The following is a 17,449-nucleotide window of genomic DNA, read 5'->3' as shown; positions in this document are numbered from 1 at the left end:
CAAGAAACCAAAAATTTGGATTTTTTAGGTGAAATCTCCCAAGTCTTTAAATGTTAGTTCACACAAAAAATAAATGTACGAGCTGATATAGCACCTCTCTCTATATAGCCGATCTAGAGAAGCCTGTCGACACCGCTAGTGTCCAGCTCAGCCTGGGCAGGATGCACAGGGCTGATTGATGGAAATCAGTGCAAAAGGGACCCATGTCTTCAGCCCTGGGATCCGGCCTCCTCTCAGGTGTGTCTGAAAAAGAGCCTCATCAGTGCTATGGAGATGCTCTAAAGGGAGAGAAGCAAACTTCTAGAAGCGGGATGTGCAAAGCAGGCTAATTAGGCCTTATGCAGTGGGAAAAGCCCTAAAGTTGGAAGCAGGACTCCTGATCCCAGACAGATAAGTCCTCTCTCTGAGTTTCGGTTTCCCCATCTGTGAGAGGAGGGGAGCAGCATGCACACTTGTCACTTCCCTGAGGTCAGGATGCCAATGAGAGAACACGGGTGACAGGGCTTTGGCCCAGTGCAATGTCATCAGGACCACAAGCGTGATTCTAATGCGCAGGGTTAGTATAATGCAGAGTCTCTGGACAATGTCACCATTAGGCCTGGGTGCCACCATTGCAGCACCGTCACTGGAGCATCGATCTTCTTCCTCTTATCTGCAGTCACAGACAGATTGCCGGAATTAGGACACTGGGGATATCTCAAAAGAAAGCCACCACTGAGACCATGGTATCATGTGGCCCGCTGGCTTTAAGGCACAGTGCGATCGGTCCTGGAAATCTATTAGAAATCTCAGTTCTGAGTCCCCCCCAGACCTAGAATCACAGTCTGGGGGCCCTGTGATCTGTGTTCTATTCAGCCCTTGGGGACTCTGATGCTCACCACATTTAAGAGCCACTGGTTTAGGGAAATCAGCCTTACACTAGGATAGGCATCCTTTAAGAAACACAGAGCCCAGAATGTAGCCGTAGAGATTTATGCTCAGAAACTCCGCCTGACGACAGCTTTGCCCTATGTGACAGCTGACACACCGTGCTTCCTGGTGGTGTGGGTCTAGGGCTCCAGCACGGGCCACAAGACACCAACCATCAGGGATCCGTTAGCTGTCTGGTCTCTGGACTCCATCTGTCTAAATGGACCAAATGTGCCAAATTCACATCAAAAGAGGACACTGTGTGGCAGAGATTGGGTACATACTGAGATGCTCTCTCACAAAGGTTTACAAATGGCTGTCTGGAATCAGAGCGGGAGTCCCACTGTCTTGCAACACTTCGGCTTATTCCAGCCCTTTTTTGCACACACCATGTATTCTCAGGGCAGCGCCCTGTGTGTGAGTAATGCCTTTCCAACTGACACTGGAGTCGTATAGTGGAGGGTCCAGTTCCCCAGCCACACACCTGGCTTCCCTGAAGAAAGGACCCAAAGCAAGCCTGGAGCTCCTAGTACGGTCGTGTCCTGGACCGGGGTGCTGTGCGTGGCTCCCATGTGACCGAGACACAACCCATCCAGGAGCAAGGCCTTCCCTCCGAGTCATCCACACTTCCCCACCATCTACTGAATAGAAACCATTTTGCACTTTTTTCTCTCTTTCCAGGAATGGCACGAAATAGACTCTGGTGGGAGTTACGTGCTCAGGAGAAGGAAGACATCACGTCAGTCTCCTGGATGCTGGCGTGACCTTGCCTGGGTGCTTCTTCTCTTCCTCACAGACAGCTCTGATTCCTGCCTCTGTCTCCTTCAAAACTGAAGGCCCCCAGTCCTCCGCCAAAGTTCAGATTCCTTTGTTGTCTTCAAGGACAAGGCCGCTGCCTGCAAGTTGTTTAGCCCAGTAAGGAAGGCGGACAAGTAAACAGGCACCAGCAATAAAGTGCCATGAATGCCACTGGTGTGGAGGAGGTGGGGAGGGTGTCACAAAGGTGGGAGACATCCTGTCCAGAGGCTGAGATGCCACGGAGGGGCGCATGCCTTCCGTGGGTGTCCCCCAGGCAGATACTGACCTACATTTGTTTACCTGCAGCCTCCCTGGGCAGGGCCTGTGGTGTAGGTGGGGACTGTACCTTTGCTGCCTAGCAGTTCAGAAATGTTTATTGCTCTGGCTGCATTAGATTACCACGGTTTAGGACACTAGCCCTCTACACAGCCACACCCTTCGCCACCTCTGTACACACCAGATAACCTTCAGTTCCCTTCCAGCAGCTCCGAATGTCTGTTCTATGCATCCACTGTGACAGGCTAGTGCAAGAAGAAAAACCATGCTCGCCCCCTGTAGCTCATCCTCAAGTAGGGGCGACAGGAACTTAAGTGACTAACAATCACTTTAAAACACACTGGAGGTTAGAGAAAGCTGAGAAAGGGTTGTCAAAGAGGGAGGCCAGCTGGCCAATCAGAGGCCCCTCACAGAGGCACAAGGTTCTCCATCCACACAGACTTGATCTTGCTAAGGGGGCTAATTCATGCCAAACAGATTCACAGCCACCAATATGGAAACAACCGGAAGGCCAATTTACTAATTAGCTTTTTCAGCAGCTATCCGTGTCCGCCGTCCAGGCACACACCGAAATGCAGGACCCATTCAACAAGGATATCATAAGCACCAAATGCCCATAAACTGAGCACCTGACTGGAGGAAGGAATAGCCAAATGAGGCAAAGAGATCCAGAAACAGGAGGCGGAAGCATGCAATGAGCTTGGCTTCAAACAAGCTCGAGTTCAAACACTGTCCACTTTTTACTAGACAGATGACTCTGGAAAAATTACTCAACCTCCCTGAGTCTCTTTGTCATCTGTAAAACGGGCATAACAACACTCCCTCATTGACTCTTAAAGAATTACATTAGATTACATATGAAAATTACCTAATTTAGTTTATATTTACCTGGAGAGGCTGTGTCACATAATAGTTAAGGGAACAGATTTTGAGATCATACAGATCTGGGTCTGACTTCTAGCTCTGCTACTTAATAGGTATTATCTTGGGCAAGCTGCTTAGTTTTTTTCCACTAAACCTCAGTTTGCTCGCTTGTAAAGTGGGAATAAAGATTCTTCCTAGGGGCTAAGAAGTAAATAAGATAGTGTATTCAAAGGACTTAGCAAATACCTAGGTTATGAGAGGCATTCAACAAATGGAATGGTTAAGACTAAGTTTAAAATGTTGTGTGTGATTAGATGCAGATGACTGGTACTGTTGACATATGTCCAAACCTGTAGAGAATTTTTACAAGTTTATTTGAGCCAAAACTGACATAAATTGCTGGGAAGCTAGATCTCAAATGCTTTGGAAAATGAGTTTCACGGTTTCTTTCATGCATTTGAAATTAAGGAGGGACTGTAAGAAAGATTACATGAAGGTGGGAGAAAGTGAGGTGGGGGACTGGATTACAGGACAGTTAAGAACATTATAAAAAAAATAAAGTCCTGGAAGTACACATCGTTCCCCAATAAAGTCCTGTTCCCCTTCCCCAATAAAAAAATAAATAAATAAAAAAAATAAAAAAAAGAACATTATGTGCTCTCTTGAGGATGGTTATGCTTGTTTCAAGGTGTGTTAACCTAGATGTACAAAAACAATAGACAGCGCTTGCTTAAGGCAAAGATGAACTTTTTGCTAAAAAGTTATATGCCTAGGGCGTGACTACCCACCATGACGCACCCAGTTGGGAATTTAGGATCATTTCACCCTGTGGTTGTTTTCTGTAGAACCCCTTTTTTGTCCACAGTACACATACTCTAAATTAAAGTTAAAATTAGCACAAACTTTTTGAATGAAATTAAATATGGGGCCACCAAAAAAGTAACCACTTTGTATTATTTAAATACCTTTTCTGAGGAGGCAGGCTACTTACCTCACACTAGTCTCATGCCCTTATTTTCCAACGGGGTTTCTAAAATAATGTCATTTGCATGTAGTCATGCAAACTCAAACGTTCCAAATACCACTATACTAAGACATGCTCCGCAGCGACCCAGAAGCAGCCTTTCTGGGATCTACCTTTGTAGTTTGTCCTATGGAAACCCTGGCACCCACAATGTATTACACGTGTGGTTTACACGGATGTATATACTGTAATTTTAACAAAAGCCCCTGCACCAAAGGACACAAATCACCTCTCTCAGTTTTAGCTCTTTATTCTCCCCACAGACACTGTCAATCTTAAAATGGTTTAGAAAAGCTTGTAAGTCATAGAAGAGTGATCTTGAATTTTAATAAAATTAATGTATCTTTCAATTCTAACTTTCTTGAAAATTCGACTGATCTACTACAATGGGCAGCCCCTTATCCACCTCATCCTGTCCTGAACAACATTACCACTTTATCCAAAGCTGGGGAAACCATGGCGGCTTAGAGACCACCACGGCAGGTTAGAACCAACAGCTCCGTTACTTGGCGCTTGTTCTTTTAGTCATGCATTTATTCAAATACAGTCAAGGTGGACTGACTTTTTACAATCGCAACTGAAAGTTTTACACAAGATGTTTCTGAAAGAGTGGGAGAGTTTCTGTAAGGTCAACGAAACTAAAATATGAACGGCTCTCACCGTCTGGGCTTATTTTGAGCACACTGGTAGTGGAGCACTAGAACACGGTCACCCCTTCCAAGATGCGCTTTCAGGAGGTCCTGAAAACGGATGGACGAGTGACCTGCCAAACTAGGTGCGTAGGCCGGGTGCCGGGGAGGGAGCCAGGGAGGCGGGCGATGGAGCCTCACGACGACCCTGCAATGGTGACTTGGTGAGTCACGGTCACCGCGGCCACGCAGACCTGAGCTTCGGAAGATACAGGGCAGCACTACAATGAAACTCCCAGGCCCAGCCTCCAATTTCCACTGTATGCCCAGGCCTAGGAAGTGGGGAGAAAAAAATAACTTCCCCAAGACCCGAAAGCGGGCGTCCCCGGGGGACGCAGAGGGCAGGGCCGATCCCCCGCCCCATCGAGGCTACGAGCCCACCACGGGGAGAACGCCGGCGGGAACGCGGCAGGCCAAACGGCAGGGGAGGAGAACCAACCGCCATCTACCCCCGGGAGCCCAAACCGACAAAGCGCGACCCCGCGGCCGAAGCCCGCTGTCGCGGCTCACCGGGTCTCGCGAGACCGCGAAGACTTCTGGGAAAAGCGGGGGAAAGGGAGGGCAGGTGAAGGAAGCCGGGACCCGGAGCTGGGGGCGGGATGAGGCGGCGAGTGGAGCCTCAGGAAGCAGAAGGGGCGGTGGAGGTTGCGATTGACGCGGCACGCAGGCCAATGACGAGTAAGCTCGGGCGGGCTTCTGGCCAATGGGCTGTGCCGCTTGGCGCTGGGGGCGGGCGCTGGGGCCGAGGGTAGCTTGAGCGCGGCGGCGGCGTTGTTCAGTCACAGCGAGAACATTCCAGAGGTGAGTCCTGTGGGGAGGTGGCGGCCCCGCGCCCCCTTCCCAGCCTTCCCCGCCCCCTCGACCCCCGCGGGCCGCTGGCTGGCGGGGAAGGCGCCCCGACGCCCGCGGCTCACGGCGCCGTCTCTCCGCGCCAGGTCGCCAGGCCCCGGGCGCTGAAGGGTGTGGACCCCGGACGTCGCTGGGACAGCCCCTCCCCGCTGCTCGGCGGCGCCTGCCTGGCCGCTGGTCGCTGTGCTCCTCCGCCGCCTCCGCCGCCCCTCCTCGGACTCGGGTTCACACGCGCCTCACTTCATCCCAGTCCCGGGCGAGCAGCGTTGGGTTTATGTCTTTATTTGACGAAAACGGTGAGTCCGCGGGCGGCGCGGGCCGGCGGGGAGATGGCGGCCGCACAAGATGGCGGCGCGCCGCGTGACCCGGCGCGTGTGGCGCAGTTCGGGCGGGCGGGCGGCGGGGCCCGGCGAGCGGGCGCCCCCTCCCCTCCTACACCCGGCCCCTCTCCCCTCCCCCGCGCCTCCGCCTGACGGGAGCGCGCCGCGCGGGCCCGCCGCCGGGGCTGAGTCAGGCCTCCTTGCTGCATTTATGAGTCATCGCTCGCTCCGGGGCGGGGCGGGGGCGGCCCGGGCTGGCGCCCCTCGGCAGGTTTCGTTTCCCTCGCCCCGCGGTGCCGTGGCTCTGCGCCCGCGGAGGCCGGCACATGCGGGGTGTCTGCGGCCCGCTCCACCTGCCGCGGAGGACAAGCCTGGCGATGTCGCGCCTCGCAGGCGGTGCTGGGCGCAGCCTTTGGCAGCTGCGAACGAAACGACTCGTGGCCATGGGGACGGGAGCGAAGGTTAACTGTGTGTTTGCGTAGAGCAGAGCAAGGGAGAGGAGGTCGAGGTCGGGCCACTCCGTCCCTCGGTGCACGCTCGCTCCAAGGAGACCTCGTTTCCTGTGTGTTATGGGAGTGTTTCTTTGAAGTAAGCATTTGTTGCCGAAGGAACCATTTGTGAAGAAGAGTTTCATAGTTTTCCGTCTTAAAATGACGATTCGTGGGGAGAGTGTATGGGAGCTATCAATACAGGCTCGGTTTGGGGGAGGAGAGGTTTTGTGTTCGTTTTTCATCAGTTGTTAAAATAAGGGCCACTCCACAGAAGTTGGCCTGTTACAATGCTGGGAAGCAGCGCAGTTTGTTGCTTTTAGTCTGGCGTTTCCCTGCCAGAGTCACATCTTAATCAAAATGGAGGCCTTTTATGTTGCTACAGGTGTTTCGTGTTAGGTGAAAATACACATCCTTTTTCACGCGAACCGGGCATGCTTTTCAACATGAGAAAATTAGGCATAACTAACTGGAATGTAAAGGGAGGCGTTTCCATACGGGAGTCATGCTAAGTGTGTGCGGGGTTGTGTGTTCTCCTTTTCTCTTTCAGAGCTGTTGCGCAGCCATTGGTACCTGTATTGGGGAAACATAGCATACAAGCAAGAAGCTTACAGCCTCAGTGGCGAAAACTTTTTCATGTCAGAGACCGAGAACTCTTGCAGTCGTTTATGTCATCCCTTCTTCTCCAGACAGAAGATACCAAAAAGTTGCAATCAAAGATCTCTTCATCTTATTGATAAAGCCACTAATAAGCCAAAATGTCTGTCAACGTCAACCGCAGCGTGTCAGACCAGTTCTATCGCTACAAGATGCCCCGTCTGATTGCCAAGGTAATACGGATCTTCATTTTAGTAGCAAGTCCTAAACTCCTTGCAGTTTTTTTTTGTTTGTTTTTTTTTAAGATTGTATCTCCTGGGTAGACAGTTCAAAATTAAATTCTTATTTTCTTTAGGTTGAGGGCAAAGGAAATGGAATCAAGACAGTTATAGTCAACATGGTTGACGTTGCAAAGGCGCTTAATCGGCCTCCAACGTGTAAGTAATGTCTCTTGAAGAAGTTTGAAAAGGCATATTATTGATGTAGTCATAATCATCTTTTGATTTGCATATCTTGTCTGAATTATTTACTAATTAGCTCAAGGGTTAAGTGGAACCTTGGAGTTAAAACACAACTTACTAGTTGCTAGTTGCCATTAGTACAAAGAACTACCCAGGCAACACACTTTTTTAATCTAATATAAAAACATAGGGAGTGATACTTGTATCAGTGTGGCTGAGTAGCCAAAGATGAGTTAAATGTAATGAATCAAACCTTTTTTATCCAACTAGATCCCACCAAATATTTTGGTTGTGAACTGGGAGCACAGACCCAGTTTGATGTTAAGAATGACCGTTACATTGTCAATGGATCTCATGAGGCGAATAAGCTGCAAGACATGTTGGATGGATTCATTAAAAAATTTGTTCTCTGTCCTGAGTGTGAGAATCCTGAAACAGAGCTGGTGAGTGCCTTTGAAGTTTTTGTCAATAAGAGAAGAAACAACATTGCTTTTGTGATCAGTTCTGTGATCGCTCCAAATCGTGTTCTTCAGAAGGCCGAGCGGACGTAATGTACAAATTTTGGAGATATTCCCATGCTAATTTTTTAAAGTAGATCACTGGAGGAGGGGGAGAATTCTTTGGTACGTTAAGACAGGGTTTTAGATGTCTTAATGGTAGTTGGGTATTTTCACACTTTTTCCTTACAGAATTTTCGTGTATAATGGATGACATACTTGTTTTTAATTTTTTTTGGCAGCATGTCAATCCAAAGAAGCAAACAATAGGTAATTCTTGTAAAGCCTGTGGTTATCGAGGCATGCTTGACACACATCATAAACTCTGCACATTCATTCTCAAAAACCCACCTGGTAAGTCTTCGTGATGAACTTCTAAGATCTTACTGTAAAGCAACTGTTTATTGGAAAGAAAAGGGAAGTTGGTTGCTTGCTATAAATTGGAATATAAGGAACTTACAATCCTTGCATTGTGATTTATTGAAGACATCATGTTAGGATGGGTGAAATAGGTATTGAAATACAGATTGTGATGGGATCCCGGCAAAGGATCTCCTGGGTTAATGTTTTGTTAAAAGGGGCCTTGGCTCATTAATAAGCCTGAGTGGCTTTAGAGCATTGCAAGCAACACTCTGTGGCAGATGATCAAAACTGTCTGACACAATTTGAGCTTGCTATAGCAAGAAAGTCTAACCTATTCCGGCGCTCTCCTCCATGAGAAAAGCCGTTATATAGACTTAAACAGTGTTCTAGCTGTTGACTAAAGTGCAGTGGAACTATACTTTTGTTCAAGTTCGTGAAGGATGGAAGATGATCATAAATGCCAACCTTCGCTAACTTTCTGAATCATCACTTCATCTCGCTATTACCCAACAATCAATACCACTAATGTTTTGGGACATTCCATTCTTAGCCTGAGTTTCTTACCTATAAAATACAGTGAATGGATTTGGTCTGTGAATTCTTAGAATTTTAGGTAGCACTGTGTATATGGAGGGTTCTGAAGCCAGAAGGCAGAGTTTGAAATGTTCGTGATGGGCAATGAGGTGTAATCTAAGCCATGGCACTAAACTTTTCTTTGTTTCCCTGTAGAGAATAGTGACAGTGGTACAGGAAAGAAAGAAAAGGAAAAGAAAAATAGAAAGGGCAAAGACAAGGAAAATGGTTCCGTGTCCAGCAGTGAGACACCACCACCACCACCACCAAATGAAATCAGTCCTCCACATGCTGTGGTAAGTGCAGAGTTGGTGGTGTGATAGGCACTAAACTTATGAGAGAGAAATTTGGTTCCAGTGAGCAGAAACACACTAGCCTTCAGTGTAATACTGCAACAGTATTTTGGGCTCCACGTGCTGTTGGTTGGTTGAATTAGGGTGAACCTAATTTAGTGGAAAATTAACTTGATGTCATTAACTTGACTAGAAATCTGAAACATTTTTAAGGCTTTTCGCCAAGCATCTTCACTTTCATAAACAGGAAGAAGAGGAGGATGATGATTGGGGGGAGGATACAACTGAGGAAGCTCAAAGGCGCAGAATGGACGAAATCAGTGACCATGCAAAAGTACTGACGCTCAGTGATGATTTGGAAAGGACTGTTGAAGAGCGGGTCAACATCCTGTTTGATTTTGTTAAGGTAAAAGTATTTCTTTCAAGAGCAGGTGAATGTTTATCAGTCAAATCAGCTTCAATTCAGCGTTAGGTTTATGTTAACTATTACTTTAAGCTGGGGGTTTGGTGAGTAACTTTCTCTTGCTGTCTTTTGAATATTCAAATGCAAGGCTTACTTTTACTTTTTCTGTTCGTTCAGATGATTTTTGTGGGTGGTCTCAGGCACTTTTTGGCAGCTGTTTATTATTTGGAAATCCAGAAGTGTCAAATTGGGGGCAAAGTCAATGGGAGCAGGCACTAATGTATCTAGAGCAAAATGTGCCTCCATGTCACTGAATTGCTTCCTTTTATTCACAGAAAAAGAAGGAAGAGGGTGTTATTGACTCATCTGACAAAGAAATTGTTGCTGAAGCAGAAAGGCTGGATGTAAAAGCTATGGGCCCTCTTGTTTTGACTGAAGTTCTTTTTAATGAAAAGATTAGAGAACAGATTAAGAAATACAGGCGCCATTTCCTACGAGTAAGCAAATTGTTTTAAATTCATAAATGAGATTGCGGCTGTGTGACCTTGGGAACGTCACTTTAACTTTTCACTCATTTCTCTGTTATCCTGAAAGTGGAGATAATTGACCTACCTTACAAGCATGGGAGTATCTGAAAACTACATGGTTGGTCCCTTAATATATAAAGTAATCTAGAGATCTCTAGGCATTGACATTTTTGAACCGCTGTTACGGTCCATAACTCTAAGGAACCAATCTTAAGGCAGTGAATATACTTGGATATTAGAATTGTCAGCTTAGAACATCTGTAAAAGCTTGTTAATACAAAGATAATCTGTTTGCAGTTTTGTCACAACAACAAAAAAGCTCAACGGTACCTTCTTCATGGTTTAGAGTGTGTGGTAGCAATGCATCAGGCTCAGCTTCTCTCCAAGATCCCACATATCTTGAAGGAGATGTATGACGCTGACCTTCTGGAAGAAGAGGTCATCATCAGCTGGTCAGAAAAGGTGGGCAATAGTTGTTTAAGATCAAAAATACTGAAACCGCTTTGGGGCCTTTTTGAAATAAGTAACTTTTAATACCTAGTCCCTGTCTCCATGAAAATACAGTCCCTAGTGCTTGACTGGTGTGACTTGCACGTGACTCCCACCGTGTCAGCTTGCTAGTAATAACAAAATACTAGTCCGCCTCTAATACTTTTTTGTTGAATTCCATGTATTCTACTATTTAAGATTAGGATGTGACCCAGTCTCCTCAGAGCTCAGAATATATAAATAACTTGAAATTCCTCAATCTAAGAACATTGTATCTCATGTTTTTTAGGCTTCTAAGAAATATGTCTCAAAAGAACTTGCCAAAGAGATTCGTGTCAAAGCAGAACCATTTATAAAGTGGTTGAAGGAAGCAGAGGAGGAATCTTCTGGTGGTGAAGAAGATGATGAAGATGAGAACATTGAGGTAAACACTGGGAGAAGTTAGAGTCAGCACTAGTGATGCGTGGTTTTGAGAAGTGTAAAATGGCAAACTTGAGTAATTGAGGCGATAAAGTCTCAATAATTTGGAAAATAGTCCTTAATAGAAAAGGTGGTAGAAATCTCACATCCGTAGACATTCTAAATAAGTGTCTGGATTCCCAAAGTAGGGTTTGTTTAATACAGGTTGAGTATAGAGGTGCTAGTGGTCTGTAAAAATTAACGTGCTGTTAGGCTATGGAGAGAAAACTTTTGCGTAAAAACTGCGGGAAGAATGATGGCTGCATCTACGGAATTTTTCTCTGTTGACCACTGACTTATTTTTTATAAGCACATATATTGGGATAAAGAGGTTTATACTCAATAAATAACATTTCTTCTATCAGGTGGTGTATTCGAAGACTGCCAGTGTACCGAAAGTTGAAGCTGTGAAGTCTGACAACAAGGACGATGACATTGATATTGATGCCATTTAAAGGGGTGGGTGCAGCCCAGCTTATCAGTGTAATGCTGAGAATCTTTCTGCGTCATCAGCCAGAAGTGCAACATGTATGTGCAAAAGCTAAAATGGCTTCACATCATGCTACACTTTCTACTAAAAATGTATTGCTGTGAGTGGTCTGTAATTAAGCCCGAGACATCTAGGGAGTCCATACACATATCAGTGAGCAGATATAGTTTGCTTATTTATAACATTTTTCTTTTGAAAACTTAGTGGTGGACACATTTGGATCACATTTATACAGTTACAAAAATAAAGATTTGATTTTGGTCATTCTTCATATTTTTGGCTCTGAATGACTTAAGCTGAATTAATTGGCTCCTTTTAAAAGTGTTGCACCATTATTTAACTTGATAGGATTCTTGGAGCCTGTTAGAAATTGTTGGGTGCTGAGACAGTAAAGAGGTCTTCAGCAGAATGTAAGCATACACTTGTAATTACCTTATTCAGTCGTTAAGAAATACAGTACTTTGAAGTCTTATCTTTAGTCTCTCAAATTGGTATCTGGTATTGTACATTCTTACCATGCCAAGGTGGACAGTGCAACCCCTTTGTCTTATTGAGGGTAAAAATGACCTGAGTGTCCTATGAATAATTTTAAGGGCAGGTTTGAAACTTGAATTGTGTTCTGTTGTGTTTTTTTTTTTTTTCCCAGTTCGTTCACTTACCCCAAATTGTAGTCATTGAAGTCCCGTGCAATGCACGTCGGATGAGCCAGGGGAATTATCACATTAACAAGTCAGCATGCTATGTGTGTAGCTGTTGCTTTGTGCTGAGAGAAAACTCGCAAGTTGGGGTATGATTAAATAGTAAGCTCTATGATTTTTATTTGGGGAAAGAAATAAAAGGTGCACATAATCTCTAGCAAAAACAGCATAGTATTTCAACTTTTACAGTTTAAATTACAATTTCCAAATGTTCCCGACATACTGTATATTTTGTTCAGTGTGGATTTTCCCTGATACTATGGCTTATTTAATGCCTTCTACATTTGGACACAGCTGTGCTGTTTAGGTTTGGTTGCTGTCTTGCCAAAATAAGTGTTACTATGTCTCAAACTTTTTTTTTCTTCCAAAATGTCTTATTTAAAAAGAAAGCTAAAATTGTACTTGCAAGCCAGAACCTATATTTTGGTGCAAGACTTGGGGTGACTTTTACTTAACATTGAATATAGGCAGACACTCAAGAAGTCTGTGTGATGGCCACTGGATGCAGGTGACTAGGGCCTGGCCTAGCCCATCCTGGGCTTTAGATTTAGAAATAACTTGCCCAATTTGCTGATCTAAATTCACCTGATATGGATTCTGGCTATACCCGAGAAATCATTTTCAAGGTAGAAACGTATTGCATTTATTCCTTTTCATAAGAAGTGCACTGCAGAATCAGGACCACGGGTTAGTTTTATTTCGAGCACAGGCTTGAATCATTCACCTCTTGACTACTTTGTGATCTTACAAGTTATAATAAGACCTTAAATGTATGTAAAAAATTTTCACTCTGAAATTATACACACGTTTGGTATAATAAAACCTTGTTAGCTTGATATTTTAAGGAATTAAAATCTAGCTGTTTTACTGGAGAGATACGAGTTGGTCTCCAGCTGCCTTTTGATAGATTTTGATGAGAGTGAAGCAGAAGCCATATACCTGGAGGGGGGAGTGTGCTTTGTCACCAAAGAGAAGAGGTTTTTGCAAGTCCACATGTCACCTGGGTTTCACATTCTTCGCTGGAGGCGTTTGCTTTCCTTATCTGAAATTCTAGAGAGAGACTGGTGGCCTAAGTCAAGTTGCATTCAGCGTACCCAGTGTCAAGCTAATGAGGTTCTGTTATGGAAGTTTTTTTCCCCCCGCCTCCCACCCCCCCTTTTAATCTGAAGGAAAACCTATTCAGGGCTAAAACACTAAAGACAAAATTTTGGCTTAAACCGGTATTCAGTCTGGTGCCAAACTTCCGATAGAATTCAGATCCACAAAATTATCCAGAGGCTGTCCTAATAGAGTAATCATTCACTTTGCTCTATTCAACTGTCTTAAATTTTCTTGTTTCAAACAACTACGTTACTTGATTAAAACAATGTTAAAATTATATTTTGTCTCTGCTTTAATGTTAAAATTAGCCTGAATTTTCATACAATTTTGGAGTGTTGAAATCTGCCATTTTTGTAGCTGCTGCTTTGAATTTGTGTTGGACGTTTCCTTCTCCAGTTGCCATCCCTGCTCACAGAACAGATGTTGCTAATTACCTTGGGTCAGTGGTTTTCCTTAGGTCTTGTGCTCCTATTCTGTAACTTGAGTTGATTACAAACTGGAAACATCTGCCTTAATCTGATTTCATGAACTATTTACGGGTGCTTACTAGGGAATTCAGACGTCAAGTATATACAGACAGACCGCAGAGACTTTGCAGGGCCAGTTCCAGACCACTGCAATAAAGTGAGTCGTAATCTTTGCTGGTGAATGATCTTAACCTTTAATTTATAAAAAGGACATCTGAAGTACAATAAAAACATGGTGTGCCTGTGGTCGTATAATTGGATATAGCATATATTTCTAATCGAGAAAGGGAAATAGAGAAGGTTGCTAAGCAAGTCTTTTCCTGAAGTAGATGAGCTTACAAGGTACTAGTTTGGGTCCCAAAGGTTTGAGCGGGGAAGGGTATTTCCTAATCCAGTGTTCAGTGCTTCCCACCTTGGGGTATGTGCAAATCACCCCCACCCCCACTGTTTGCTCCAGAGCTCCTAGCACTGACTCAAAGCCTTTGACCTGGAGATAAGGTCAGAATGAAAGCTGGCCTTTGGAAGAGTGGAAAATCCGAAAGATACTGCGATAAATGAGCCTTCTGCATTTTCTATCTGGGAGCTTGAGCCTCATGGTCCTGAGGCATAGGTAGGGTTGTCCCAAAGTTACCTAGTCTGGCTCCTGTTCCCAGACACTGTGTGTCTCCTGTATTGCTGAGGTAAGGTGTTTAAAACCAAAACAAAGATTTCTGCTGAAATCAACAGAACAAAGTAACCAGCAATGAGATTTCTATAACTGCTTTGCAACCAATCTTTATCTAGTGAACTCTCCCTAATTGCTATAACTCTACCCATAATACTTGAGCATCATTCAAAAAAGGAAAGTCGGCTGTCTCTGCATTGTCGTTTTGATTATTCACATTGGCCTATTAGACCACTCCAAATCTTCAGTGTGCTCAGTGCCAGGAACAGTACTGCACTTCTGTGTCGGCCCTCTCTGTCGTGTGTGTTCTGTCTTTCCTGAGGGAACAGCAGCATCTCTGTCCCCAGTACTCTAGACCTTGAATCCTAACAATGACCCTGAGTGGCGTGACATAGACAGATGACTTGCTGGAGGCCTATGCCTGGCTTGTCTTCCCCAGGGTCTGACCGTATGAGCCTTGTTTAGAGTAGGTTGGAAACTTGGACTTCATGTTCACCTGCAGTAGGGCTCTATTCCAGCCTAACTCCTTGTCTCACAAAGGTCTCCTTCAGGAAGCAACTGTGGTTCTTTGCAGCCAGAAAGTTGAATCATTCCAATGTGCTACGTACGATGTGGGAATAATAGCTACAGAGAAGTTCCCCAGGACACAGTGTTGGGATCTTAAAGCAGGCGGTAGGGTCTGAGTTGGCCCAGTGCCTGCCATCTGGTTTTCCATTCAGTGAGCTCTATTCACTTGGGCTTTAGAATCACAACTGGATTCTGGCCAGGGCCTCCCTGTAATACTGGAAAGTTTATCTTTCCATGTCTGCCTAATGGAGATGGTAACCCTGTGTGCAGCATTTATAAGCCTGATGGATGCCTAATGCTGCAGGCAGAGGTAATGCCTGCTGGGGCAGCTTGGAAGGAGGGGTGGAAGTGCAGGGGTCACAGACTAAGAAGAGCAGTGGGTAGCTTAAAGAAAAGGATTGTATCCAGCCTTGCCTCTTTCCTATGCAACATACCGAGTTAGCTGAAAAGCTCGCATCAGCACCACCATGGGGCATCACCGAGCTAGTGCTGGAGATATTCAGTCCCTAGCCCAAGGTGCAAGGCCGGCTTGAGTCTGGTCCCAGCATTCCTAACGCACAGGGAAGGGATGCTTCCAAAGCATCCCTAGTTTCTGGTAAAACTAGAAAGAAATTGTGGAAATTAAAACTCTTACTAAGCAATCAGATGAATAAAAACACCAAAATTACAAGAGCAGTGCTGAGAAGGAAATTTATAGCTATACATGCTGACATTAATAAAAAGATCTCAAATCAAGAAGCAAACTTTACAACTTAAGGAACTAGGAAAAGAAACCTGAAGCTAACAAAAAGAAATAAGGACTAAAGCAGAGATAAGAGAAAGAATAGGAAAATAATAAAAATGAAACCAAAAGTTGGTTCTTTGAAAAGAACAACAAAATGACAAATCTTGCACTGAGTGGACTAAGGGGAAAAACGCAAATTACTAAAATCAGAAACGAAAATGGGGTCATTAATACTGATTCTTAAATAAAAAGGATTATAAGCACTATGCACAATTGTATACCAACAAACTGGCTAACCTAGATAAAATGGATCAATTCCTAGAAACAAAACCAGTGAGGACTAAATCACCAAGGAATACAAAATCTGAACAGCTAGTAAGGGGATCGAATCAGAGATCAAAAATCTCCAGACAATAAAAGCCCAGGATCTGATGGCTTCACTGGTGAGTTCTATGAAACATTTAAAGAACACGATCCTTAAACTACCCAAAAATTTGAGAGGAGGACACTTCCTAACTCAGTCTGAGGCCAGCATAACCCTGATGCTAAAGCCAGAAAAAAACACCGCAAGAAAACCACAGACCAATATCCCTTATAAACATTGGTGCTCAAGTCCTCAATGAAATGCCAGCACACCGATTCAGAAGCATATTAAAAGGATTATGCATCATGACACATTTATTGCTGGAATAAAGTGATGGCTCAACATACAAAAATTTGGTCAGTGTAATAACACCAAATTAAAAGAATGAAGGGGAAAACTCCATAATACATCTTGATTAATGAAAAAGCTTTTGACAAAATTCAACACTTCAGTGATAAAAACATGAAACAACCAAGAGTAGAAGGAAACTACCTCAAGCATAATAAAAAACATGAAAAACCCACAGGAAACATCATACTTAAGTAGTGAAAGACTGAAAGGTTTTCCTCTAAGATCATAAGACTACCTGCTTTCACTACTTCTGTTCATCAGAGTACTGAAAGCTCTAACTAGAGCAACTAGGCAAGAAAAAGAAAAGCAACTAAATTAGAATAAAACTGCATATGATCTCTTACATGTAGAAAATTCTAACGATTCCATAAACTAGGAGAGGTAATAAATGAATTCAGCAAAGTAGCAGGATACAAACAACACAATCAGTTGCATTTCTATACATGTTTTGTACTGGTCTCAGCCTATCGATAATCAGTGTTGTGGCTGGACCAGTGTTATGGTTCTTGTGATTGCAAGATGCCCTTCATCAATAACTGTCAGGAAACTTTGAAAAGATACAGGTTTATTACAAACAAGTGGTGGAAATTACACAGCACACTTGGGGCCACACAGTGAGGTCGCAGGTAGAGTATATGGGCCTGGAGTTAAGCTTTTATTGGGGTCGAGGGTGGAGCCTAGGGTTTCTTGAGCTTACTCTTTATTGGTGAATTTAAAAACATAAAGGCCAGGGGCCGGCCCAGTGGCTCAGGTGGTTGGAGCTCCGTGCTCCTAACTCCGAGGGCTGCTGCTTCCATTCCCACATGGGCCAGTGGGCTCTCAACCACAAGGCTGCCGGTTTGACGCCTCGTCTCCCACAAGAGACGGTGGGCTGTGCCCCCTGCAACTAACAGCAGCAACTGGACCTGGAGCCGAATGGTGTCCTCCACAACTAAGATTGAAAGAACAACTTGACTTGGAAAAAGTCCTGGAAGTACACACTGTTCCCCAATAAAGTCCTGTTCCCCTTCCCCCATAAAATTGTATAAAAACAAAAACCATAAAGGCCAGAGTTTAAAATATGGGAATAGAAGGGGGGAAAAAAGTAGTCCAAATGGTCAGTTACTGAAATCAACTGAGATCTCAAACTAAAGAGCTTCAGTGG

At 44.5% G+C, this 17,449-nt stretch overlaps 1 protein-coding gene and 1 non-coding gene across 3 annotated transcripts; both read left to right on the top strand.

Moving 5' to 3' along the window:
• Positions 1-5,254: 5,254 nt before the first annotated feature.
• Positions 5,255-13,445, top strand: EIF5 (eukaryotic translation initiation factor 5). 2 transcript variants are annotated; one of them, XM_033108119.1, is made up of 12 exons: positions 5,255-5,361; positions 5,496-5,705; positions 6,768-7,047; positions 7,170-7,251; positions 7,546-7,718; positions 8,015-8,126; positions 8,865-9,004; positions 9,249-9,407; positions 9,740-9,901; positions 10,229-10,393; positions 10,710-10,844; positions 11,245-13,445. In XM_033108119.1, the coding sequence occupies exons 3-12, from the start codon at positions 6,976-6,978 to the stop codon at positions 11,332-11,334; spliced, it is 1,290 nt and encodes a 429-aa protein (XP_032964010.1). In that variant the 5' UTR covers positions 5,255-5,361; positions 5,496-5,705; positions 6,768-6,975; the 3' UTR covers positions 11,335-13,445. The 2 variants fall into 2 exon arrangements, with proteins under 2 accessions (XP_032964010.1, XP_032964011.1); XM_033108120.1 differs by lacking the exons at positions 5,255-5,361; positions 5,496-5,705 and adding an exon at positions 6,035-6,317.
• On the top strand, positions 8,395-8,518 carry LOC117024321 (small nucleolar RNA SNORA28). The gene has a single exon (XR_004423400.1). It is a non-coding gene; the product is annotated as a small nucleolar RNA SNORA28 (small nucleolar RNA).
• Positions 13,446-17,449: the final 4,004 nt, after the last annotated feature.

Source organism: Rhinolophus ferrumequinum, chromosome 6 (assembly GCF_004115265.2).
Source record: "Rhinolophus ferrumequinum isolate MPI-CBG mRhiFer1 chromosome 6, mRhiFer1_v1.p, whole genome shotgun sequence".
Lineage (NCBI taxonomy): Eukaryota > Metazoa > Chordata > Mammalia > Chiroptera > Rhinolophidae > Rhinolophus > Rhinolophus ferrumequinum.
This window is presented reverse-complemented; position numbering and strand designations above follow the sequence as displayed.

Bases quoted from the DNA above. Each gene is read 5' to 3' on its own strand.
- EIF5 (XM_033108119.1), top strand. From the start codon at position 6,976: ATGTCTGTCAACGTCAACCGCAGCGTGTCAGACCAGTTCTATCGCTAC. The intron at 7,252-7,545 runs GTAAGTAATGTC...TTATCCAACTAG, and splicing joins GCTTAATCGGCCTCCAACGT to ATCCCACCAAATATTTTGGT. The intron at 9,408-9,739 runs GTAAAAGTATTT...TTTTATTCACAG, and splicing joins TCCTGTTTGATTTTGTTAAG to AAAAAGAAGGAAGAGGGTGT.